The 27,441-nt window shown below is 38.9% G+C and overlaps 2 protein-coding genes across 21 annotated transcripts; both read left to right on the top strand.

The window, feature by feature from the left end:
* Positions 1-42: 42 nt before the first annotated feature.
* On the top strand, positions 43-12,628 carry LOC126786813 (uncharacterized). 20 transcript variants are annotated; one of them, XM_050512751.1, is made up of 12 exons: positions 43-3,161; positions 4,140-4,307; positions 4,439-4,774; positions 6,257-6,299; positions 6,601-6,691; positions 7,128-7,336; positions 7,549-7,621; positions 9,309-9,409; positions 9,973-10,100; positions 11,078-11,131; positions 11,211-11,316; positions 11,517-11,932. In XM_050512751.1, exons 6-12 carry the CDS (start codon positions 7,282-7,284, stop codon positions 11,579-11,581), a joined length of 582 nt encoding a protein of 193 aa, XP_050368708.1. In that variant the 5' UTR covers positions 43-3,161; positions 4,140-4,307; positions 4,439-4,774; positions 6,257-6,299; positions 6,601-6,691; positions 7,128-7,281; the 3' UTR covers positions 11,582-11,932. The 20 variants fall into 20 exon arrangements, 18 of the variants coding, with proteins under 18 accessions (XP_050368708.1, XP_050368703.1, XP_050368704.1 ...); XM_050512746.1 differs by adding an exon at positions 12,546-12,628 and having other exon boundaries at positions 4,439-6,691; positions 11,517-11,623; XM_050512747.1 differs by adding an exon at positions 12,062-12,197 and having other exon boundaries at positions 4,439-6,691; positions 11,517-11,623.
* An 11,592-nt stretch (positions 12,629-24,220) lies between these two features.
* Positions 24,221-26,506, top strand: LOC126788237 (uncharacterized). The gene is made up of 6 exons (XM_050514208.1): positions 24,221-24,471; positions 24,897-24,948; positions 25,057-25,439; positions 25,526-25,624; positions 25,775-25,867; positions 25,962-26,506. The coding sequence occupies exons 1-6, from the start codon at positions 24,316-24,318 to the stop codon at positions 26,343-26,345; spliced, it is 1,167 nt and encodes a 388-aa protein (XP_050370165.1). The 5' UTR covers positions 24,221-24,315; the 3' UTR covers positions 26,346-26,506.
* The last annotated feature ends 935 nt before the right edge of the window (positions 26,507-27,441 follow it).

The following is a 27,441-nucleotide window of genomic DNA, read 5'->3' as shown; positions in this document are numbered from 1 at the left end:
ATAAATGAGAGAAGTTTGCTGCCTCATTCGATTTGGAATCTCTCAAGTTCTGGGTTCCTCTCTCTCTCTCTTTCAAATTTGAATTTCAAATTTTGGGTTTCTGTTGCAACGAGAGAGAGAGAGAGAGAGAGAGAGAGAGAGAGAGAGAGAGAGATGCATTCAGCTTTGCCATCGCAAGGTCAGTTTTGCTATCTATTTCTCTATTCTTCAATTACTTTTGTTTCGGTTTCAATCGTCTTTACAATTTTTAGTTCAATCGGTTCATTTCGATCTAGGTTTTTTTTTTGTTTTTGTTCTAATTCAATTTCAGATGTATACGTTGTGTTGGGTTTCGGATTTTCCCTTTGATTATTAATTCGTAGGGATTCGACCCTTCGATTTTTGCCTCATTTATTTAGTGGGTTTGATTAAAGATCCAATTTTTATGCATGAAATTCCGAATTTCAATTACTGTTGCTTCCTCTTTTATTGGGGTTGAGGAACCATTTTTGAGTTTGTGAATTTCACGATGACCCAGTCGGAATTTGAGGGTTTTCATCTTTAATCATTCCCATAATTTGTTGAGAGAGTTTGTTTTTCCAGAGCTGTGTGCTTTGAGAAGACTAGTCTTAATTGGTCCCTCGGAAAGATTGCCCTCGTGAGATTTAATGTTGGTCTCAAGTGATTGTTGCCCAACTTGAGAACCAACAAAGCAAATCATTGGCTGCTTATATTGTTGCCTTGACGGTTTTCAAACTAAGATTGTTGCCTTCCGATTATGTTAACTATGATTGTTGCCTTGTCCGATTCTGTTAATTACATGTTGGTCAAGTGATTGTTGCCCCACTTGAGATTTCAACAAAGCAAATCATTGACTGCTCAAGTTGTTGCCTTTATCGGGTTTTAACTTACATTGTTGCCCTTTCCAATAATGTTAACTAAGATTGTTGCCTTGTCCGATTATGTTAGTAAGCTTGTTGCCTTGTCGGATTGTATTAACAAGATTGTTTCGAGTTAAGTGATTTTTCCTGGCTTGAGGTGCCAATAAAGAGTTTATTGAGCTGGTATTGGAATATGTAATGTGGGAACCGATAAAGATGTCAGTGACAGATTCATTGAATTGGTGCAAGAAAGTGTATATGCTGGAGAGTATATATTGGTGTTGAATTAAAAGAAAGGCAGCATATACACTTTCTTGGGGTCATTGGCATTTCATTAAAATTGGTGCAGGGAAGTTTATATGTTGGAGAACATATATGTTAATAAACTTGGCTACTGAATAAATAGAAAGGCAGAAATGATGATCATACTATGTAGGAGATTGAATATATCTTCTGGTTAAGGTGGATGCTCTACCTATAAGATCTTGTCCGGGTTGGTTATTAAAAGGAAGAGGGGTATCAAGAGTCTTACGTTGTACTTGCAAGAATAGGAAAGCCAACTGGTAAGTCTTATGATACATTAACTTTGATACAGTCAGTCAAATTACTACTATTGTGGTTTCAATCATCTGCCAACCACATGGTAGATTCAATTTAATACAGTCAGTTACTACCATTGTGGTTTCAATCATCTGCCAACCACTTTGTGAGTTTCTTTGCTCCTATGACTGCTCAAAAGACTAGAAATGTGGTACTAGCTTTTACTCAGTATGCAGCAGAATGTCAAATTGACCGCTTTTGTTGTATTGCATCTGTTGCTTTAACGGTTTTTAAACTAAGATTGTTGCCTTCCGATTATGTTGGTCTCAAGTGATTGTTGCCCAACTTGATATTCCAACGAAGCAAGTCATTGACTGCTTAAATTCCTTTATCGGTTTTTTAATTAAGATGGTTGCCTTATCGGTTTTTAATTAAGATGGTTGCCTTATCGGTTTTAAATTAAGATTGTTGCCTTGTCCAATTATGATAGTAAGCTTGTTGCCTTGTTGGATTGTATTAAAAAATTTGTTGCGAGTTAAGTGATTTTTCCTGACTTGAGGTGCCAACAAAGAGTTTATTAAGCTGGTATTGGAATAGGTAATGTGGGAACAGATAAAAATATCAGTGACATATTCATTGAATTGGTGCAAGAAAGTCTATAGGCTGGAGAGTATATCTTGGCTACAGATATAAAAGAAAGACAGATATATTCGTTTTTGGTTTAATTTAATTTCAGATATAATCGTTGCTTTGGGTTCGGGATTTGCCCTTTGATTATCAATCAGTGGGGATTAGATCTGGGTTGGTTATCAAAGGGAAAAGGGGTATTAAGTTATCTTGCATTGTACTTCCAAGAATTGGCTTTACTGGTAAGTCTTATATGATAAATTGACTTTGATACAGTCAGTCACATTACTACTATTGTGCCTTCAATCATCTGCCAACCACTTTATGAGTTTGTTTGCTCCTAAGACTACAAAAAAGACTAGAAATGTGGTACTAGCTCTTACTCTAGTATCTAGCAAGATGCCAAAGTCTTTGCTTTCACCAATAAAGAAACTTTTATGGCATCTGCTGGGCTGTGACCTATAAAATTGAAGGACTGGTTTATACCAAAATGTAGTAGCTACGATTCGGATAGAAATGATATACCCTATCAAAACCTACAGTAGCCCATTGATGCAATGAGTCATTTCAAGGGAAATGTATCTTAGTATTAATGTTGTCTCACTTGTCTGCCATCTCTGAGGCTGATGAGTTTAAAATCGGTGAAAATTGAGTGTCTCTTACTGCTTGGTGCACAAATGTTTATCTTGCTTTGTCCTCACTCTTCGGCTTTCTTTACTCTTTACACTTTTAAATTGTCAAACATAAATAATACTCAAAGGGAGAACTGCATCTGATTCTAGCTGAGTATATGTTGCTTTGTGTAATGGATATCATCTCTTCTATGTATGCTGACATGCATATGGAAATACCAAATTTGACACTGACAAGGACGAAAGCCATTGCAATGATGTGTCTATTTTGAATGGATAATAGTCTTGATTGGTCATTTGGAAAGGTTTCCCTGAGTAACGCATTCTGCAAACATGTTGATCTCAAGTTTCCTTTTCGGTTTAAATTATTTTGTTGCCACTCAAGTGACTTTGTGCAGCTTGAGGGGTACACACAGAACAAATTGAGCCAGAATTTCATTGAAAATTTGAGCTGCATACCTTGAAAGAAAACACCATTGAAGCCCCTGCAAGCAACTCAACGGTAATCTTTTTTCAACTCTAAAATCTTAGTATAATTGGTTTAAGTTCTGTAGCTATGGAGTTTCAGTTAAAGGAACAAATTATTGGTGATATGAGTATGCTAAGGACTGTTTAATACAGATCTTATTAAATTGAGATTGTTAATTGATGGGAGCAAGGTAATATTGCAACTTGCCGAAAAATTTAACACGAACCTGATCACGATTATCATCATGCCTTTGTTTAACATTTAGTGTATTAGAGACAGTTGTGAGTGCAATTCTCAGTAGTTATTCAAATTGAATTAGAGTTTGACTGTGGTAGTAAGAGCCTAAGAGCTGATATTATATCAGACATGATTAAGTTAATGTTGTTTACAACTACAAAAATAAGGTATTGTGCGTTATTATTATTAATTTTAATTAAAGCACACACAAACCCTTGTACTTGGCGTGCACACTTGAAGCTATATCAATAGATTCAATACTTTAAATATTGATGTAGACAATATTGTTATTGACTGACATTGTCTTGTAGTGATATTTATTTTAAATGTTATGGTCATACTTGTTCTGTAATGTGAGATCTAATAGAAATTTTATATTAAAACACCACAATAGCCTTTATATCTTTTTTTTTATTTATCAAAATAGCCTTTATATCTTGAATGAAATGTTCTCAGCATCTCCTTCTATTATACCATTTATGGCATGTAAATATGCACTATTTTTTACTTGTATTGTATTTTGAGGCTGATGGCTCTATTAAGATAGTTTATATGTGAATTCTCTTTAAATTTGTTTTCATCACTTAATGGTCTAAAGAATATTTGTGCTTCTATAATACTATCATTCGTTTGCTCTTGGTGCTCATTATATAAACATACAGAATTTAATCATACACAAGTGTTGTTTATGTGGCAACCTTTTGTTAAAATTTTTAATACTCTGTGAGTACCCTAAAGTTCTTTACTGACATACTTTTTTATATATGCCAACAGTTGAAGCTTAGTCAGCTGGACTGATGGGGATATGTTGGGTTCCTCTCTCTCTCTCTCTCTCTCTCTCTCTCTCCCCCTTATTCAATTTTGAATTTCAAAGTTTGGGTTGCCTTTGCCAACACAGAGAGATTTATTGGTTTAGCTTCGCCTTAGCTTCACCACCACTAGGTAAATTATTCTTTATTTATGTACTATTTTTCTGTTCTTCAATTACTTTTGATTCGGCTTTAGTTGTCTTTATCAATCTATTCATATTGATCTAGGGTTTGATCCTGTTTTCGTTTATAATTCAATTTCAGGGTTTTTGATCTATTATATTCAGACCCTTCGATCTTGCCTCTCTTAAATTAACTGGGCACTATGACAGACAGTTTTATGCATGAAAATCACAATTCAAACACTGGCGCTCCCTCTTTTTTTGGGGTTGAGGAACCATTTTTGACTGTGTTTCATGCTGTCCCGGCCGAAATTTGTTGTCACATAGCTGTGAGCTTTTAAACACTAGTCCCAATTGGTCCCTCGGAAAGACTGCCTTATGAGATTTACGTGTTCGTCTTAACTGATTGTTGCCTAACTTGAGATTCCAACAAAACAAATCAGGGACTGCTCAAATTGTTGCCTTAGCGATATTTCAAGTAAGATTGTAGCCCTGTCCAATTATATATGTTGAACAAATTGTTGCCTTGTCGGATCTTATTAATCAGATTGTTACTATTCAAGTGATTTGCCTGGCTTGAGGTGTCAACAAAGAACTTAGATTCTTCCCTTTGAAATAGGTGATTTGGGAACGGATAAAGATTTAAATGACATATTCTTGAATTGGTCAAAGGAAGTCTATATGCTGGAGATATCTATTAGTTAACTTGGCAACATAATAAAAAGAAGACAGAATTCAGGATCCTATTATGTAGGAGGTTCAATACTTCATCTGGTTTAGGTGGATGTTCGACCTATCAGATGTTGTCTAGGTTGGTTATCAAAGGGAAGAGGGTATTTAGAGATCTTCCATTGAACTTGCAATAAATGGAAAGCCAATTGGTAAGTCTTTTGGTGGATTGACTTTGATACAGTCAGTCACATTACTACAATTGTGGTTTCAATCATCTGCTCATTACTCTGAGTTTGTTTGCTCCTATGACTGAACAAAAAACTAAAAATTTGAGCTGTTACTTTAGTATCCAGCAAAATGCCAAATTGAGTGTTATCACCAATAAAGAAACTTGTATTGCATTTTCTGGGCTGTGACCTATTACATTGAATGACTGGTTTATACCAACATGTAGTAGTTATAATTCGGTTATAGATGAAGTATCCTATCAAGCCTACAGTATCCCATCGATGTAATGAGTATTATAGTAGTTCTGTCAAGGGAAATGCCAAATTTGGTACTGAGGGGGATGAAAGTCATTGCAAGGATGTGTCTATTTCAATGGATGGTATAGTCTTGATTGGTCATTTTGAAAGTTTTTCCTGAGGTTTAAAGCATTCTGCAGACTTGTTGATCTCTAGTGATTTTGCGTATCTTGAGGTTCTAACAAAACAAGTGGTTGACTGCTCAAATTGTTGCCTTATTGGTGTTTTAACTATGATTATTGTTGCCTTGTCCAATTATGTTAAGATTGTTGCCTTGTCGGACTGTGATAAGATTGTCCAAGTGATTTTTCTTGGCTTGAATTGGTGCAATTGAGATCATATCATCTATGTAATGCTAAATATGCATCTAAAAAAAAACCAAATTCAGAACTGACGTGGACGAAAGACATTGTAAGGATGTCTCTAATCCAAAGTGATAACTGGTCTCGATTGGTCATATGAAAAATGTTTCCCTGAGACTAAAAGTATCCTGCAAACATGTTGATCTCAAGTGATTTTGCTCAACATGAGGTTCCAACAAACCAGTCATTGACTGCGCAGATTGGTGCCTTCTTGGTTTATGTTAGTAAAATTGTTGGTATTTTGATCCTTTGACATACCGACGTTATTTCAATCTCGCCAATTGATTCCAGTTTACAGTCTGTGACTTTTAATTTTGCGTTGTTTGCTACTCATTGTATTCTATGCTAGCCGCTGTAATAATTTTACAAGTTCTCTTTAGTAATTTCATGATACTATTCCAGATTCACATCATTGCCCTTGGTGTACGTCTAGTCGGCGACTTCGGTAAGCTGCTCTCTTACTAATAAACTTTGGTGATGGTATCATTTCTAGGGCTGGTAGATTTGATGGCATTAAGAAGTGGGTTATAGAAATGCTGTGACTTTTATGTTATAGGACTATTGATGTAGACAAAATTCACATTGACTGACATTGTCCTGTGGTGTTGTTTAACTTAATGCTCTCATTGTGGTTGATTTATCCCCCTTGATTTTTATACTTTGTACTTAGCCTTCTGATTGTGGTCAATAGTATCTTATATTAGAACAACACATCAACTTTAATAACTTGAATAAAATGTTCGCAGGTTCTTTCTTCTATATCTTTCCTGGTTGTTTTTTCTTGTGGTGTTGATATCTTTGCAAATGAAGCCAAAGGAACTGTCCTAATTCTTACTGGTAAGCTCTTGTTGAAGAATGGGTTCATTCTGGTTGTAGTGCTCTCTCTCTCTCTCTCTCTCTCTCTCTATATATATATATATATATATATCTTTCTGTTTATAAGTATACATATATATATTATGTATATAGTATAGGTTTTGACCTGCCTGTACTGGGCAGGGATTGAGGAATCCATTTTGCCTATCTGGATCTCTGTAATTTATTAGGTTGTTTATAGTTGACTTGTCATTTCAAATGGCTATAATTCATGTTCTTTGGCATCTTTTAGCAGAAAATCATGAAAAAAAGAAAAAAAATGAAGAGACTGAAATAATCTAGAAATTATGTGTGCGCACGCATACACACACATATATGTACATGTATCCTGATAGGACTATGTCGGTGTTGAAAACTTGGGTGTATCTTTGTTTTGAACCAACTGTATTGGATGCAGGAATCCCTTTTGGCCATCTGGTTTTGTAATACTAGCATTGCATGCAAAATGGCTTAAGTTCATGCTTTTTGGCAGAAAATTATTCCAGCCAAAAAAAATTGGAGGCTAAGATGATCTTGAGAAAAAAAAAAGGACCTCATCAAGACAGTTGCAAATGGGTGTCAAACTATTTGAACATACAAGAAATTTGCCATATTACAGATTTACAGGTGCTATTTATGTGGCTATTTTTTTCTTAAATTTTTAATACTCTGCAAGCACATTGAGTGCTTACTGAGCTTAGCCAACTTGACACATACATTCTACTCTTCATTAAGGAAAAAACTGGTCTTAGAATATGTTTTATTCCCAAATAGTTGCCTATATATTTACTTTTCCGGTATTCTTTTCGGTCTTGTTCTTTAAGTGCTTTATCATGTAGGTTGCTTCGGACTGTTGATAGTATATAAGATGACCGTGAAAGGGCAATTTATAACGGAGTACACACGTACAAGGTAACTTATCTGCAGATCATATGGAGATTTATAAGTTCTGGAGCTGGTTTTGTTTTACCTCTCCAAATTTCTTAGAATAATGTTCTTTAGAACTTTTAAAAAGTGTAATAAGGTGTCAATAAGCTTTGACTAGTATTACATGTTCAGAGCTTAGCTTTCCACTATCAGGCATTGTGGAAGAATAGCTCATATTGTCCTTGGAGATGCGGCTACTGAATTGAATTAGCTAGAAGGGCGAAGGAATTCTTCTTGAAGGAAATATGGTAAATCGTCTCTTCCTGGAACTCGTGTGTGTGTGTATATATATATATATATATATATATATATATATATATATATAATGGTTATCAGGTGTGGACATCCGCGCAACTACAGCGCGGATAGTATCGGTTCTGCTCCCCTCTCCCGGCGCTACTATCTAAGCTAGCCAAAGCTCCAGTGCTGGCCTACAACAGCCGGAATCTGTAAAATTTCAGAAATTTCACTGAAACTTGCAGATTCTAGAATTTACAAATTCCGGCCGTCCTGGGCCGGCGCAATTAATTGAGGGACATTGGGACAAGAATCCTTCACAGATAGAAATCATCAAGGTTCCCTTATACTGCTAAAAATAATGTCGAAGATAATATAGATTATTAGATATACTCAGCCGAGTTACAGCTTCGGTTGTGAAAATGCATCCTTTTGAAGTTGCAAGATAAGCCGATTAGTGCAACTTTTAATTTAAACTAAGTTATTTTTGGTTAAAAGACACATTCCGGTTGGAATGTAAGTGATATCCTTTTCTAAAAAATTCCAAAATTTCTGTTTGTTACAAAGTAAATGTGGCAAGGTTGCCAATTGATCCCTTAATACTAAAAGTACTAAACTGAGGGAATCCGTTATTATAAAGCAGTGAGTCTGAAGGGAGTAGTGCCAATTGGTCTGTTGGAAAGGTTGCCTTTGATATTATAAGCATTTCAGTGATAAGTTGGTCTCAAGTGATTTTGCTCAACTTGGAGTTTCCAATGGACTAGTCCTGACTTGCTCCATATGCTGCCTTGTCGGATTATGTTTATTACTTTGTTGCATTTTCAGATTGTGTTAACAAGATAATTGGCACTCAAGTGAAAATCCAAGATACTTGCAAAGCCCTAAACCTAAATTCTCTTTTGGTATAACTCTAAACTCTAAGACAAGTCCGGGTTGGAATTTGAGTGATTTCCTTTATTTATCAGTTCCACAACTTCTTATTGGTACAAATTAACAATTGTAGCGAGATAGCCAATTGAAACCCTAGCTTTTGAAGTTAAGGGTACTCACTTAAAATAATTTATCTCTATTCCTATAAAGCGAGCATGAGAGTACCACCAACTTATAAACTGAAAGATTTATTTTTCTGCCATCAGTTTCTTATAAACAAACATAAGGGTTGTAAGGTAAAAGTCAAAATAAAAAAAGAACTTAAAAGAGATAATTGTGGAAACGAAGCATGGGTAGTGTGTAGAGAGTAATTATGATCAAAATTAACTTCCATGAAAATATTCATGGGTAAAAGCTAGTTATTTTAAAGCTCTTGATATTTAATGCATGTTTAGCAGTAAAGTTGGTCTCGAGTGATCTTTCCCCAACTTGAGGTTCTAATGGACTGGTGAGTGATTGCTCAGATTATTGCCTTGTCGGATTGTATTAACAAGATTGTTGTCAGATGTCACCCAAGTGATTTTCCCCAGCCAGAGGTGTCAACAAAGAGCGATCAATCCTTTGGGATAGGTGACTTTGGAACACATAATTTTCGGTCAATGACATGTAAGTTTCATAAAAAGAATTAAATGATTTTGCTTGCATTTAATTGAATTAGTGCAAGGAAGTCTTATTTGTTGGAGAAATATATTAGTTGGTTACTTAACTTGGCCAGAAAATGAAATAAATTTTTGCAGAAGGAATTCGTCATCATACTATGGATATTCTATATCTCATTGAATGAATGTCAGTTGGATGTTCTACGTTTGAGATGTTGTCCAAATTGGTCACTTATTTGAGGGGTATGAAATATAACTTTGTACTTGGAAGAAAAGAAAAAAGCCAAGCCAATTTGGGTGTGTTTGGTAGTGTTTATTGACTTTGGTGATTATAAGCTAAGCCGCATGTTGCGTTTGGTAACTCAGCTTCTCGTCCGCGGCTTTCAGAAGTAATGGCTTTTTTCGTCCAAAAGACGAAGCTGCCTCACCCCTCCTTTTGGAAGCAAAAGCGCTGAAGTTACTGTGGCGCTACTTACTGTAGTTTAATGAAATTTTGAGAATACCGGTTTTTTATCCTCACTTCGTCAAATCAATTACACACTTGCCACAAACCCTTCTCGTCAATTACAGGCAAAGGAGTTGCTTCTCATCACAGATGCACAATTTCTCCATTTGACGCCGCCTCACCCCTCGCGTCAGTACGATTCTTGGATCGTAATCGAAGACAAGCAAGGGTGCCTAGGAAAATTCTCTGCAGGGTAAGTTCTTTTCTATTTCAGTTTCAAATTTCTTTGAATCTGATGAATATTTGAGATCAATTTGTTCTGGGTTTGTGTGGTAGAGTTTGTGATTTGTAATATATTGGGTGCTTAGTGCTTTTTATGTTGATACATTCTAAAATTTACAATTCTATTGTCAAGAGTAAAATTGTTGGCATTTGATTTAATCAAAACTTAGTTGTAAAGATAGTAAGTTTGGGGTTTTTTCCTAATGGATTGCTGCTCTGATTTAGCTCTGGTTCTTATGATTAAGTAAAGATGTAACCTTTATCTGTTGCCATTGAAATTTTTTCTAAGTTTCCCTCAATTGTTTATATATAATGAGCTCTGTGTGTGTTCATTGCTATGTAAATGGAATTGAGAGAGTATCAAGATATGTGATTTTCAGTTAAGAGAAACATAGATGGTAGGTATCGAGGTATGCTAATAATTAGCTAGCTTCTAAGTTTTGAGCCATTACCATTATAATCGTATGTAGACAATTCCCCAGAATTTGTTCTTTGTTTCTGAGAAGAGACTAATATGATTTTAGCTGTGAAATGGTTGTTTTGTATAGATAATTCACTGTGAAGTAGAAGTAATAGCTGTAGGTGTATTAAACTACTGCTGAACGCAAAGCTGCAACTATCAAAAACTCATAACATATTCTATTGACAAAGTGATCATATTTGAATAATATGGTGTCCACCATTTCTGTTGGTTTATTGCTGGTACTTTATCAAAGACAATTTTATACATCTACTTCTGCCTGATTTTACAAATGTAGAATAATTAGCAGTTTAGCACTGGCATAGAAAAAGTTGGAAGGGAAAAATGTTGGTACTTTAAACTAGAATACAAGACACTCTTGATTATGGGTGTCCTTAATGTCTAAATCATGTTATAAAGTGTCATGTTTGTTGGGCTGAATTTGAAGTTAATTTGGATTTTTGTTTTAATGGTTTCACTTTTTGCAGGCAGCAGTACTAAAAGGAGAGAAAACCACTGTGATTATAGATTATATGCTCAAGGTACCCACTACTCCTGTAACTCAACTTAGTATTTGCCTGCATGTAAAGATACAAATAACTTTTGCTCAACAATCATAAGCAACCTACCTGCAACCAAGAGAAGGGTTCAAATGCTGCCCGCGATGCCCCTCCTGCTGCTAAGAGATCTCCCAACAAAACATTTGCCAGTAAGATTCCAAACAAAGGTATGTATTGTATCCTCTTCAAACTTTTGCTGCTCTACATCTGAATTATGTTAGTTGGTATATATTCTTACTAGTCAAGTGCATTAGCAGGTGAAAGAACGCCTCTAGATTCCATAAATATTTCTCTATTCCTATATTTGCTACTATTAAATCAATTGTAATCTTGTCCTTATGGTATGTATGCTTAACAAACTGTACAGGTCATCTCATGAAGATAAAGATGGTAATGAGAGGGCTAATCAAGTCATGTCAGAATATTCTTTAACTGTGACATAAGTAATATTAGAGAAGGGCACCAGCGCACAAGGTAATGAATCACTTGAATTGTTTCTGTCTGCTAAAGAAGCAAATCTCCTTTGGTAGAGTTTCCACACTGTTAGAGATTATTATATAATTATATATATTGAAGCAATTCTGGGTTGTTGCAAGACCTGATTCTATGACAACATTGAAGAGAAATGTACTGAGATAAACTGAATGGTTTGTTGAAATGACTAATAGACTGACTAATAATCTTTTGACCATATTAATATTCCACGACCATGTTTAGAAGCTATAACCAGCCTTGGTTTAGCCTTAACATCTCAAAGTTCCTTAGGATTAAGTTTCCTGTTAGTATCATATCCCCTGGTTGTAGTAGTCAGGGGCTCATGGCTTACTAGGCTAATGGTTTGAATTTGTTAACTATTTAAATATGTAACTCAAAAGTATAATTCAAATATCATAATTCATCATGTTTGTGTAGATGGTGGTATTCAAGATGCAACATTGGCTTCTCATTTATTAGAATGATTGAACATCTTTTATTCCTTTATTTGTATAAACATTTATCGATGTACAATCTTTGTCAATGGACTTCTCAGTTGTCTATGTGGTCGTGGAAACATAATTTATTAATGCTAAACGTCTTAGTTCATCTCAAATTCACTTCCCCATGAGTCTTAGCAAATCATGGCATGTGAGTCTCAGATTTTTTTTATCTTTCCGGCATAATTGTCACGCTAACCAATATCGCTAACCAATATTTTTTCGAAATGTCAAAAATATAGTTTAATATTTTTGTATTCAACAACACGTCGTCACGAACGCGTGAGCGTTTGCACGATAATTTTCCGACACTCAGTTGATTTCCTACAAGTTTATGCAACTAACGACTTTTAAAATCGTAATTTTAGAAAATGTCTTTCCCAAGATTTAATCTTAGCCCTTTATTTTCATCATGCAATTAGGGCCGTTGGTTTTCCTTTAAAGGGAAAGCCCAACCTTTGCCTCAACCTAAAAACCATCTCCTCTCTCTCTCTCTCTCTCTCTCTCTCTCCACAGAGACTCACAGCTGTTGTCACCTTCTTCGTTGCGTAACCACCATTTTCTTCCTCTCGACGAGCTCTTCAAGACCCAGTCTTTTCATGTTGAATTCGAGCGAGTTCTGACGAGTTTGAGTTTTGAAGCAGTGTGGTCCACCATTGAATCCGGCGACTCCGTGGAGCTCCTCTTGGTAAAATCTTCTCCTCTCCTCATTTCCTAGCTAATCTGATAGTTTAAATGGGGACTGGAACCTTAAGTCTTGACATTTCCTCTTTTCTTGTCACCGACGAGTTCTTGAAATTCTAGCGACAATGTTCGTCGTTTATTAAGACGAGTGGATGCTTCTTGGATTGTGTTGGGGCTTGGAGTGACTACAAAGACGTATGGGAGGTGGTTGCAACGCCGTAGTAGCTCGGATCAGAGGTGTTGTAGTTCGGAGGCGACGAGATCGAGTTCGGGACTTCGTAGAGGTATCAAACGAGCTCCAATCTCCTTGATTTCGGTGTTGTTGTGATCGTTTCTTGTTTCGATTCGTTTGGTATGGTTGCATATTAAATTAGGAGTGTTAGAAACCAGATCTTTGGCCGGAATTGCATATCGGAGGTGAAGGGTAAAAACCATGTTTTATCGTTTCTAAGCTAACCATTTTATTGTTTTATTGCTCATGTGAAATGACCTTTCTACTCTCGTTGGTTTTCAATAATTATGGTCTTGCCCCTAGTAGTAAATAAGAAGAAAAGTTAATGTTTTACCTAAATAGTAATTAATTTAATTTTACTTAAATCTCATTTCAACATTTTTACCTTTAAGGTTATCAATTTAAATCGGATTAAAGAAAATTAGTAACCTTTCGCTAAAACGTAATTTTAGTTTTATGGTTAAACCTTAAACTCGATTTATGCCCGAATTGGAAATTGAGAAACTCTTAAGCGTCACATGTCGGAATAATAAATTTAAGATTTCCAATTATCGATCATTCGCATCTTAAATCTAAGATACAAATATCTATAAAATAAATTCACACTCACCTTTAGAAAAATCAACCGATCATCTCGAGACCTCGACTCGGGTAGTCAAACTAGTCAAATCGACGATCAATTACTAAATCGACTAAAAACGTCGTGACCCTTACTTATCCCTTTTTGTTATTTGTTTAGCTATGAGACTTTCTTGCGGGACGTGATTCTACGTGGCGCGTGACTTGGGGCGCGGACTTCGACACTGCTATATCAGGTAGGGTGAGCCGGTACTTTCGAGTTAGTAGTTTTCTATATATAAAATGTATATGCTATACGTCTTTATCGCATGTTGCATTCATTGACACTTTACTTCGGTCATATTGTCTCCAGACTGACCCTTTTATTTTATGCTGATTATAAGTCGGTGATTCCGTGTACTGATGTCTGGCACCGCATGTTTTATTATTATATGGTGAATCCCGCGTCCTGATGTCCAGGCACCATCACGGTGATTCCGTTGTCTTGATGTTCGGCACTGTGTGACTTATTACTACGTTTGGGTTGTCTCACCCGGATCGGGTTAGTGAGGACGAGTGCTCACCTCTACTTTTCAGGTACCTAGCAGTCGGTTCGCGAGGACTTGGATTAGATGCTAGTGGTGTTGCATCGCTCGTGGTTCACTTTCGATACCGAGGAGCCAGCTTCCGGTGTAACTTCTTATTTACCCGATCTCCGTTTCTACTTCAACAATTGCACGACGCGTACTCTGTTACTTTTCATTTCAGTCGTGTGGTTGTTTCCTTTGGCCCGTATTTATTATGATGACGCACTTTTCTCATGTCATACTTGAACTTTCATTTTATTTGCGACCTTCTGCTTATTCGTATATATTTCGTAAATATATTGAGCTTCATTTGTTTTTAACCCAAATTTACCATTATTTACTTATCCTCATAGCCTCGTAGTCGTAAGTTTGCGCTATCGATGCGTATGATCCTGTATCGATTTGTACTAACTTAGAACTATGGCGATTACTGCTGCATTTCGGGACCGGAAGTGGTCCTGGGGCATGACACGGCCGGTAAATTAGTATTAATCATGTCATAATTTTCCCAACATTGTCTCATAATAAAATCAAAAGAAAATATCTTAAAAGTCCAAATTGGTCATTTTATAAAAAAAAATTATAAGTCAGTTTGAGTTTACCAAACCATTGTCACGGTTTCTGCTACAAACATCCACTTATAAAAGCCAGTTTACCAAACACTTATCTACTTTTATTTATCAGCCATTTATTCTCATAAATGAGCATAAACCAACTTTTTTAATAAGCTTAGCTGCACCAAACACATCCTTTGTAAGTCTGACAACGGATTCTCTTTTGTTACAGTAAGTAAGGTCACTATTATTGTGGTTTCATAGTATTCACCAATCATTTGGTGAGATTCATGAATCCTAAAAGTGCACAAAGTACTAGAATGTTGGTACTACTTCGGAGGTTGAACTCAAATGAAATTTTTAATGCCAAGGCTTTTTAGATTAAGTAAAATGCCAAACTGATTGTTTTTGTTGATAAAGAAATATGCATTGCATCTGCTGATAGTTGAATATTACACTAAGATAGCTTTCATGGAGTTGCATCTCATACTCAATTTGTAGGAAAAGAGTAAGGTTGAACATTGGTAAGAAGTCAGTTACCTAGTAGTGGGGGTTGTCCACTACACCTCTAATAAAGGTACGTGTGTCATGTGTCATGTATCTTAGGGAAGTTGGGGATGACAACTTTCATGTTAGTTTGTAGGTATTAATAATTAGTAGTCTTGAGCATGAGACTTTAGGGCTAGACAAACCATCGTAAAGATCCATGTTAGGTTTTAGATTGTATTTGAATTCATAAATGAGAAAAGGGACACTAGTTCCACAAAACCGAGTTTGCATGTGATTGCTTGTTAACCCCCACACACAATTGGAAACCGGGAAACACTTGTGTGTAGAGAGACTTGTGAGTTGGGACATAATCACTCATAAGGATAGATCATAGATATTCCGCTGCGTAGAACAAAGGGTCCGTACAAGGATTCAAGCCTACACCATCGAATACAAGGTGTAGTGCAAGGAGGCTGGCTGAGATTGATCATCCTAGTGCCATTATAGGTAGAAGGTAGGCGAGAAAAATTAGCTTGCGCATGGTTAGCATATGAAGCACATGATACTTGTGACACCCACCATAGAGGCATATTCGAAGGCTATAGTTGGGTTGTGCATGCAATATTACCAATATGTCAACTACAACAACAAGCCTTTGGTCCCTATCTCCATCATTGTTTCCCCGGTTCCTTTTACATAGTGGTGACTAGATCTGATTGTGGAATTGCCGACCGCATTGGGAAATATGTCATCCTCGCGGTCGACTATCACACTAAGTGGATTGAGGCCAACACCATGGCCAAAAGTACCACATAAATGGTGATAAGTTTCATGTGGCGTTTCATCTACTGCCGCTTTGGCATTCTCCAGGCATTTATCACGAATAATGGTCTGCAGTTTGACAATGACAAGTTCCGCCAGTTTGACCGGGAAAACGGCACCGTCGTCTTATATACTTCCCCGACTCATCCCCAAACCAACGGTCAGGTAGAAGCCATCAACCAACTCATCAAGTGAAACTTGAAGAAGTGGCTGGACTCAGCCACAGGTTTGTGGGCCAAGAAACTCTCTAAGGTCTTATAGGCACTCCAAACCATTTTCACGGAGGCAACCGGGCAATCCCATTTCTCATAGCCTTCGGAACAGAAGCGGTGATTCTAATAGAGATAGAGGTTTCAACAGAGCGAGTTGCCGCTTACGACCCGGATACAAATACAGCTGGCCTCCAACTTAACATGGATATGCTTGAGGAACGCCGGGAGAGGGCACATCTCTGGAATATAAACAGCAAACAACGCATTGCCTGACACTATAACAAAAAAGTGCTGCTGCGAAACTTTGCCACGTAAGATTGGGTCATGAAAATGATCATCCCCAAACCATTGGGACTCAAGCCCAAATGGGAAGGCCTTCACCAAATTATCAATTGTGTCGGGCCGACCACATTATGCCTCCGGGACACTGATGGTCGCGATCTTCCCCATCTGTGGAACGCTCAACACCTCCATCTGTTCCCCAAATAAACATGCTTAGTCTGTTATTCACCAAGTTTATTTTCTCACATGTGATCACCATTATACTATTTGTCCTATGAACTTAGTCAATTATTAGCATTATAAACGACGTTGTCCGCCAAATTTGATTTCGCCAAACTTATCACCAAGTTCATTAATTTCCCTGGTCCGGGATAACTACACTCTCAATATCCATTTAATCAATCACTATTTGGAATGCAACAATTGGACTAAGGTAAAGCAACAACAATTCCAACATAAACAAACAGATTGTTCATTGAATTAACCGGTCAAATCGGAATTGGTTTACATATTGCAAAAATAAAAAAAACAAGTATCGCCCGGACTACTGCTCCTTGCCCTGGCCTAATCCGACTCCTCGCCCCTTCGACATTTTTACACTCATGGGCGGGCCCGCAAGTCTCGCTCCAGTTGCTGCAGGGGTGGTGACACCAGGGTCTGCGGTCGACCATGGCCTTGCCGCCCACAATAATTCAGTCCTGAGAGCCAGACACTGATTCTTGGGGAGTAGAAACCGGGGGATCACGGCTGGACCCGAAGTCGTACCTAACGCCCGGTCCTGAGATTTCTTTCTCCGCTCCTCCTCCGCCCGGACTACCGCCTCATTAAGAGAGAGCTGACCTTTGGCTGCAACAACAAAACCCAGCTCCACCTCGACTCGGAAGAACTCCTCCTGGCCGAAGGCCACTCCTAGACTGAAGGCCAGTTACTTAGCCAGCTCAAATTCAGGGGTTTCCCAGTAGGCCGCCACGATATCGTCCCTCTCCGCTTTCAGCCTAGCAACAAATTTCTTCTCTCGGGATTCCATTTGAGCTGAAAAAATCTTGCCGCTCATCCCCTAACCGGGTCTTCAACGCTCCATCTGCGACAGCCTCAAAGTGGGTCTTCATTCTCTCCAACTTATCATCATAGTCTTTCCCCAATTTGGCTATGTCCGCCTTGTTCTTCTATGTCAGCTATGTCTCCTTCTTCTTCACTTAGTTGTCTGCCCGCTTCCGCACAAAGGCCTCTGATTTCCTCAATTTTTTCGTTGTCCGCCCCAGTGCTGCCATCTCCTTCTCCTTATTCTCCTGCTCCTCTCCCAAGCGTGCCACCTCCGAGTCATTGGAAGTTAGAGACTCTCGCCCTTTCCGGATTACATCTCGCAACTCCTCCACCGCCCCTTCCGCCTCCGCGATCCGGATGGAGGCTGCCGCCCTCTGGTCCTCCATCACTATGAGGGTCTGGGCCAGCTGCTAATTTGCCTTGATGTACTCGGCGACAATCTTCTCCTTCTCAGTCACCACTTTCTCAAAGTGGACGAGGAGGTCTTCTCGAGCGCCATACATTTTAGTTGCGGCCTACAACCACAGTTGGTTAAACAACATCTAAAATTATGAACAAAGCATAAGGGATAAGTACCTGTAGAGTTGGCCCTTAGCACCTGTAGCGCATATCCTCTACCATCCAAAGTATGTGAGGCTCTAATTCCCCTAATCCCGGACAACCCCGCTGTCAGATCAGCTTGAGTCTCCCCGCTTGTAGAGTGCGAGCTCTTTTTGGATTTCTTGTGACCCCTCTCCGTCGCAACCTCGTCCCGATATCTCTTCATCCCCCCTCCCCCCCCCCCCCCCCCGCCGCCTTAAAGACACTGTACCAATCTCCAATTCAATCAACTCCTGCAGCAGACGCAGCTCTAACACATTAGACGCGAGATATGCTACTTGTGTTGCTTGTTCCGCCCGAACAACTACACTGCCCCGTGCGCAACCTCTGGACCTTGCTCCAGAGTAGCTTCCCCTCCTCTTGCCGCAATCCAACCTACGACACATCCTCCTCGTCCTCCGGCACATCCTCCACATGCATCTCTTCACCCCGTCCTCTCTCCTCCCCTTCCAGTTCCACCACCACCTTCTCATCTTCCTCCTCGATAACCGGGGCCTCTAGTGGCTCTTGGTTGGGGGTAACTCCCTAGTAAGTGGCCACCTCGGCCGAGAGTACACCATACTCCTCCTGGGGAAGCAGAATTCAGAAGAACCCGCCTCATCCAATTCTTTCAACGGTGGTGCAATCCCATTCTCGATCGTGAGATCAATGTCCTCATCCGAGACATTATCGTACATTCTTGGTTTCTTTCTTATGGCATCGCGCCCTCTATCAGAGCCACTGCAAAAGAAACTCTTGGTAACTTGGGTCCAACCTTGAAAAACAACGAATAACAACTGACAACAACCTACTTGGCATCACCCCCTCCGGTAGTGTTCATACACTGCGAAGCCACACAACCGGTATGAACTCCGAGCGGCAGCGGGAAACGCTCAGATACACCTCGACAACTGCTTCTCTATCAATGGCATAAGGCGGGTCGCCACGGGCACTACAATAGCCAACAAGCAGCGGTCAAATAACAAACAAAAAACATCTTATATCCGAGGAAGTGCACCGTAAAATCTTACCAATAGATTGAAAATTTCCTGCGATTTTGAAACAGGTGTTTCCTCTTGCCATGAACCCTCCATGTCAAACACCCGGTCTTGCCAGTGATCCAAGGTATAGCTTGGGTAATCATTCATGAGAGGCGAGTACTTCCGCATCTGCGGGATCAACTTCACGTAGCCCACGCTCCCCGCCTTATCAATGTATTTGAGCATCCAACACGACATAAACTCCTGCCAGCACGGCACCTGTTGCCTCAACGTCTTGAACATCACCCCAGTCCCGAGTAGTTGCCTCCACATGTTTGGCGTGACTTGCCCCGGTGCCATAATCAGACACGACAACATGTACTGAACGAAATTAGGCAACGGGAATGTAAGTCCGCACGCCATGGCAAACTCTAACGTGCAACATGACCCCAGCGCCGGGTCATGAGCCATCTCGTCCTCCGCCAACGGGCACAAGATTATCTCCTCCGGCACTTTGAACAGAGTCTGGATCGCCGCACGCCCTGGGAGAATAGATAACTTGGTCACCCAAGTAGTACTGATCCGCCACCCAGCTTGCCTTGGCTTCCGTATCTCGTCTCTCCCCTATATCTTATATAAGCTGCACCAAAAGCCCCAAAAGGTTATTTACTGACCCCGCATCACTTAGCAGGGACAAACTCCCCGAAACACCCCCCCCCCAAAGTAACAGCCTGGTCCGGGGTGCTCAAATCCTGGATAGTCGAAGTCGAAACATCGACTTCCATATTGCAAACACCCCGGATGGCTTTTCCATTTGCTACAAACCCACCCCAACACAAATAGTCAGTCCAAAACTACCAACTCTGGCTCGGACAAAATTACAAACCCAAAAAGGGATCGGAAAATACCTTTTTGTAGTCAGAATTGGAGAACTCTGTCGATTCAGGTGGTTGCAAACGCCTAAATCCTCAAACTCTGAACAAACTCCAATGGGTTTCTCTCTCTCTTCTTTTAGCCAGAAAACACAAATACGCAACTATGAGCAGTCTCCTTCTCCACTTTATATACAAACCAAACTATTCCGAGCCATGAATTCAAACAGCCCTGACTCGCTCGATGAACGCCACGTGCCCCACTAACTTTCGACCTCTCGATTTCACAAACCCACGCGCTGAACGTGTGCACATCCCCCCTATTAATCGTATTGTTTCCACGCCCACTCAGTTCCCCATACTGATAATTATGAGTGATAACGTCACTAGTGCCTCAGTTCACCTGGCTCCACCATTCTGTCCCTTGCAATAAATACAAGACAACCGTGACAAGCTGGCAACTTGTCGCAGCATGCCTCAGATATTTTTGCTCTAGACGTTTCTTGGTTGGGGACTTTGGGGACTCGCCAAGTTACTCCGGATCCATGGATGCTCCAACTGCTATTCAGCCTTCAGGCCTAGCACTGATCACTAGCCAATTTGCTCCGGATCCATGGATGCTCTGACTGCTAGACAACCTCGAGGCCTAGCATATCTCCTAGGTCACCAACCAATTTGCTCTGGATCTATGGATGCTTTGATTGCTAGTCAATCTCCGGGTTTCGCACTAATATCCTAGGTCACTAGCCAATTTGCTCCGGATCCATGGATGCTCCGACTACTAGCCAGCCTCCGGGCCTAGTACTGAGATCCTAGATCACTCGCTAATTTTCTCTGGATCCATGGATGCTCCGACTGCTAGCCAACCTTCGAGCCTAGCACTGAGATCCTAGGTCACTCCAACTTGGGAATTCGTTGGCAATGGAAATTTAAACTCCCCACCCAAGAAATCGCCTTGACCGGGGACTTATTAACACCTCCCCTGAACATGGTAATTGCCTGCTGGATTCTCCCTTTTTCCGACCGCCTGGCTTGCAGGGCACTGAGCACGGCGGGGCACTGAGCTGGCAGGGCAGGCCATGCCACCACTAGCTCGGGCGCCGTTTTCGGCGCCGCCAAAGTAGCTCGCCAAAGTAGTACAAACATATTGTATGAGCACTCTCCCATATCGGGAAATGGAAGCAACACTCCCCCAACGCGCCTATAAAGACAGCTAGAAACCTCCCCTTAAAGGGTAACGTATCCTTAAGTCTTTATCTCACAAGCTTAAGTCTTTCCATGGATCCTAACTTAAGTTTTAGAGAGTCATAGGCCGGTGCACCGTTGGTCCTTGATTTTAACCCCGGATTTGTACAGGTTAATCGGACCAGGAAGATACAAGCTGCGTAAACAAAACCCCCGGATTTTGTACTCGCAATAGAGTCAAACTTCCATGTACGAAAGGGAGACCTATGCTGCTAGATCAAAACCCTAAACAGCCATATAGCAGCGCATACTAGAATTTGCAATTAATTATCACTTCCCTAATCAAAACATTTCAACCCCCTAAAAAAAACATTTCAAAAAGGCAAAAGCTCAACCTCTTGCACGCGACAAATTCAATTACGTTGTAAATCGAACTCAACGTACGAAAGAGACTGGTTATATATCGTGTTCATTATACTGTTCTTGGTCTCACTTGTCTCAACCTCTTGCACAAAAATTCAATTGCGTTGTAAGTCGAACTCAACGCACGAAAGAGACTGGTTATCATGTTGATTATATTGTTCTTGGTCTCACTTATCTCAACCTCTTGCACACAAATTCAATTACGTTGTAAGTCGAACTCAACACGCTGGTTTAAGTCATAAAAACGTGTACAAATTAAGTTCTTCCTTAGGCTTCATATTGGGTGGCTTTTACATCGACTTTGACCTCCAAGATTTGAGTTCCAAACTTGCTTTCGGAATGTGTTTACTATCAGTATGAGCAATCGTGAGTGTGATCGTCCTCATTTTGTAGTTATTAGGAGAATGTTTCCACATGTTCTTTTCTCATTTTATGACTCCAACTTCCGGTTCAATCCTAGTGACGTAACATGTATGTACACCATACATAGTAACTCAGTAAGCATCGCAATAGCATTTAATCTGAAGGAAGGCCAAAAGGATGTGATTCTAAATATGGCAGGGCGGAGTTTCAGTCGTTTGACTCTAAAGGATGTGACTCCAAAAGGGTTGCCTCTGAGAGTCCAAGCATTCTGTAAACATGTTGATCTCGAGTTGCTTTTCCCAACTTGATGTTCCACAGAACAAGTCAGTGAGTTTGTGTAGTTTTTTTTTTCGATATAATGAGTTTGTGTAGCTTGAGGTGTCAATAAATAACTCATTTAGAAGGTATTTCGATCCTTTGGGACACCGAATTTATCCCATTGATACTAACTCTCAATCTGTAATATGTTAAGAAGTTGCAATGTTGGTACCGGCCCCTGTAACTTAATAAGAAGTTTTCTTGATCCTACAGTTCATACTCCTGTTCCGCATCATTCTCCTTGATTTCTAGTAGGGGACTTCAAAGATTTATAACTTTTGCTGATAAAAATATAGTGATCCTATGGCTGGTAGATATCATGGATGCACCATAATACTTGTAATGTTTATTCGTATGAGACAAGGCATATTCATGCATGGTGATGCCTTGGTAACAACAGCTACCATGTCTGAGTAAATATTTTGGTACCTACATAAAAGGGACATGGGAAACATAAGCATCGATCCTAAAAATTAGTTTCACAAAAATTTCAGTGAGGGAGAAGAAAAAAGACAGAGGATTAGCCCATTTTGATCTTGATCTAGTATTCTAGTTACATTTGATTAAAGTACGGCTGTGATAGCATTTTAAAATTAATGGTATAATTAAGTGAAGGAACATGATTGTTAGCCTTAATCATATATGTCAAGTCTAGTTACATAGACACATCATGTCATTTCTAAATTTATGCAATATCATTGTTAAGTAGAAAGACCATCAAATCTTTTCCAAATATAATTGTTTTTTTTAATATCAAAAAACCATATTGTATTCTATATATTTGAGTTCTATTTTTTCCTTAATATATTTTTCTCAAATATTTGTTCTTCAATTTGTTTTTTCTTTGATTACCAAAAAACCAAAAAAACTCCTAAAAAAAGATGGTTAAAAAATATATATTTTTAATGCATATTTGCTTTGCATATTTGAATACATATGAATATGCACATATATATATATAAGGGCCCTATATATTATCAACAAAATATATAATTTGCACTAAATATATTGTGTGATTCTAACAAAATTCATATTGAAATCGTAATTTATTTATGAAAAAGTTTATTTCCTTGCACAGTTACACTAACTAGTAAATTGAAGAAAGTCAAAAGATCTAAATATACTAAGATATTAATTAAATTCATGAGATCCTTGAAACTAAAGAGATAAGAAATTATCATTAAGTAATTACATTTAATTGAGAGAAAAACGAAGTCAAATGTAAAGAACAAATTATAACCATTAGATATTTTCAAAATAAATAATAACCATTAGATTTGAAATGATTTAATGGTCTTTTTACTTAATTATGATGTTGCATAGTTTTGGAAATAATATAATGTGTCTATGTGACTAAACTTGACACATAGAATTAAGACATTTAAGGCCTAAATTTATGAGATCTGCTTTTAAATGAACCTCGAACACATCTCATAGTCGTATTGTAATTATGTTAAAGATGTAATTAATCTCGGATATTAAAGGTGTAATTAGGAGAACCTCGGAGACATAATATTAAAGGTGCTACAAGACCAAATAGTGTTGGACCAAATAGTGTTGGACGTCTCTTTTGCCATGTACCCTTGCAATTTGTTGTCATTCAAGTACAACCATCGATTCATATTGTACCGAATTTTGTGATATATCAATTGTTGTCTTATTGTCAAAGTAAATTCATGACTTGCTTAGGGCAATAAATTACGAGCGCTCACAAATTTCATGAGTCATCCCTCAATACTCTGCTTCAACACTAGATCTTGTTACCACCGGTTTTCCCTCAAATTTCATGAGTCATCCCTCAATACTCTGCTTGGTTTTTTTGACTTCCCCAAGTAACCGGTTTTCCTCCTACAAATGTGAAGCACCCTGAAGTAGACTTCAGTCAGTAATACAGCCAGCCATCAGTAATCGCTTTCGACCTCCGACAAGCAACCTGTAGAATTAGCCGTCTGAGCGCGAGCACCTGAAACCGGGAAGAGCTGACACTACTGTAGGATTTGGGGAGGTCATGGATAACGATTTGGGTGAGAGACTGATTGGAGAGAAATCCATGGGAAGCCGAAGATGGAGGAAACTCTATTCCCGGGTCAAGAACCGCAGCCCAAGCTTTCGCTTGTTGCGTCACGATGAAGAAGCAGCAGTAGCTATTCGCAGAGCTGACCAGGTTGAGTTTTGTTCTCTCAATTCTCTCAATTTGATCTGGAATATATATTTTTGGTAGCTTTCGGACGTTGTTTGTGTCTTTCATTATCGATCCTATTGCTTCAGCAGCATTACACGCATGGAGGACAAAAGTTCAAGCTTTTCATTGTTAGAAATGAACATGGATGTAGTTGTTGAATACATATGCACAAATTGTTAAACTCAGTTACGGTTTGGTCTTGTGGCATAAATCTTTCTTTCTAGTAGTGATTTTGACTCACAACTGACTCGTTGTAGCCTATTAGTTGTTATTCGATCAAAAAATTGTTACACACATGTAGGTATTTATGCAAAAATTCCTATAATGTATGTATGCATACTTTCAACAGTTAATCTGATAGGTATCCACGTATGGGGCTTACATCTTCCGAATCTTGAATATTGTAGGAATTCCGCATTGCAATCTTGGTCTCACAAGCTGCATTCCAATTTATCAGTGGTGAGCAATTTACAGGAACTAAGATTAACACAAGGAACCAATTTTTCTTTTTAATTTTCTGGAGCAAATGTTGCAGGAATTTTGGTCATTGTTGTGCTTGTGTTGCAGGAATAAATGGTTTGCATCAAGATGATCCTGTTCTAACAGAGAGAACAGAGGAAGCCATCTATGTTAACCGCAGGTATTACTGTCACCAGTGTCGTGAACTGGTCTCTGCCACTGTGGATTTCAATGTGGCATGCCCTCTTTGCCAAGGCAACTTCATCGAAGAATGTGGTGGTGTTAGCTCAATGCACCTTCCCAAGCCATCGGAGGCACAGCCTTCTTCAACTGACTCTAATGGGCATGGCGTCATGGAATTTATTCCTTCCACTGATCAAATAGTCGTGGACATTGTCGAGAACAACAATGATTCAACACAAAACAGTTCGCCTGTACATAGCCGTGGTTCCCATGATTACAACAACTATGGCGAGACAAACCAGGCACTGGTAATGTCAAGCATAAATAATCCTCTTTCTTATACTTGTCTTGCAGGATTTTCTTAATGTTTTATGTGAATAATTTCTTCTATCAGGGGCATGATGATTCCAACCTCAGTTTGTCACCTTTGCTTAGTGTTGCATCCGAATCCTCTGGTCATGCGGTTACCAGCAATAGCGAACCAGGCCACGCAGTAAGGATTAGATAAAACTGAAAACCATTATTGAACCGTTATAATGCAACTTCTTTTTCACTGATTGCAGCATGCCTTTTTTTTTTTTTGAACTTCACAATTATATGAACAATCTTACAGTTCTTAGCTTCTTATCACTCATACTTTCAGGTCCTTAATATTTCAAATTCCAATACCGAGACGTTGATTCCTGTTTCCACAGTTGCAGTTGGCCTTGGGGCAAATGTTGGCCCTGGGACAAGGGTAATCATCAAAACCAAATACTATAATTGAACCTCTTCTTTTCATTTTAATGTTAAGTTGATCTTATTGTCAACTACTGGCTTCCATTTTGTAGATTCCTTCATCAGTCTGGATTTTTTCAGTCACTGGCTTCGGCTTTGAGGCTGTTTCAGCATTTTTTGATCAGGTGTCCACCCCACGGAAGCCTCATTATGCGTTATATGGTATGCTGTTGTCTATTGTAGCTGTACTTGTTTGCATCTTGGACCTCACTCTCAATGCCATGAAACAAAGAAGAATCACATCCGACGGTAACATAATATGGGGTATCTTACCTGAAATTTTTGGATTAGCTCTTGCGTGTATCCAGTGCATTAGCTCGACAGTGCAGTTTTCATTTCTCCACAGGCATGCTGCTAATCCTTGGAAAGTGTCCCTTGTGCCTTTCTTATTTTTCTTCGTCTTGTTTGCTTTCAAATACAGAAATGGAAGGAATTAGGGGTTAGAAACTTAGAAGTAGAATACGGATTCTGTTTTAATTAGATTGAACTAGAATATGTGTATATCAATTAGTTACTCATCCTTCTACAGGAAACATTGTTACTAATGCTTGGTCTTTACATACTGTATTTAAACTGGCTTCAAGTAAAGAACCTAAGTTATTACATTTCTTTTGGGATAGATGTATTAATCACCAAACTAGAGTTAAATATGGTAGGAACTATGCGTCTCGAGTAGAAATTTACTAGAGTAACTAGACTAGTATTCTATTTTAGCCGAGGTTGGAAAAAGCGCTAGGCGGTGTGCAAGTGGACAACCACCTCCTAGCGCCTAGACGGCTAGGCGGCCTCTTAGGCGGTTTCGAATTATTAAATATGTAAATTATTTTTATGATTAAAAATATATAATGATGCTTAATATTAATTTTGAAAATAATCTAAATTCACAATAAATTAAGTGCAAAGTCCATATAAAAATATTAAAATAAAAGATAAATTATAAAACAAATGCAATACTAAATCTCTAGGTTCTTTTAGTTTTTTTTAGTCAACTGATTTTTGACCGCCTAGGGCCGCCTAATTCGCAAAACGCCGAGGATGGCCGCCGAAGCAAACCGACCTCCTAGCGCTTAGGCAGCTGCTTTTTATAACATTGATTGTAGCTTTATCGTCCCAACTGGAGTCATTAGACCTCCTATAAAGAGGAACCTTGCATCGAAGAGAGACCTATGTTACTCGATCAGGATCCCTACCAAACTGGATTTCGACCTAATCAACTCAAAGCACTACATTGACCTCGCGTACTATACTTACCATGAGGCAGATGGGTTTTGGGGTCTTTGGGGGAGATCCTGTGGACTAGAGTTGCAAAAGCCATACTCCAAGAATGAACAGGAACATAAACAATTTTGCAGCAAAACTCTTTGTTTGAAGTTTGAACCATGCTGCGGTGACAACACTGGCATAAACAAGAGATTGTTTATGTGCTTTTGTTCTTCTTTTCTGACTAATCAGAAACTCCACCCGATCATCCCTGTAGGTATAAAGGCTGGGGTAAAGATCTGATGGGAAATGGATGAGTTGTGCAAGTTAAGG

Source organism: Argentina anserina, chromosome 3 (assembly GCF_933775445.1).
Source record: "Argentina anserina chromosome 3, drPotAnse1.1, whole genome shotgun sequence".
Lineage (NCBI taxonomy): Eukaryota > Viridiplantae > Streptophyta > Magnoliopsida > Rosales > Rosaceae > Argentina > Argentina anserina.
Note: the sequence above shows the minus strand (reverse complement) of the source record. Positions and strands in the feature narration are given on the sequence as shown.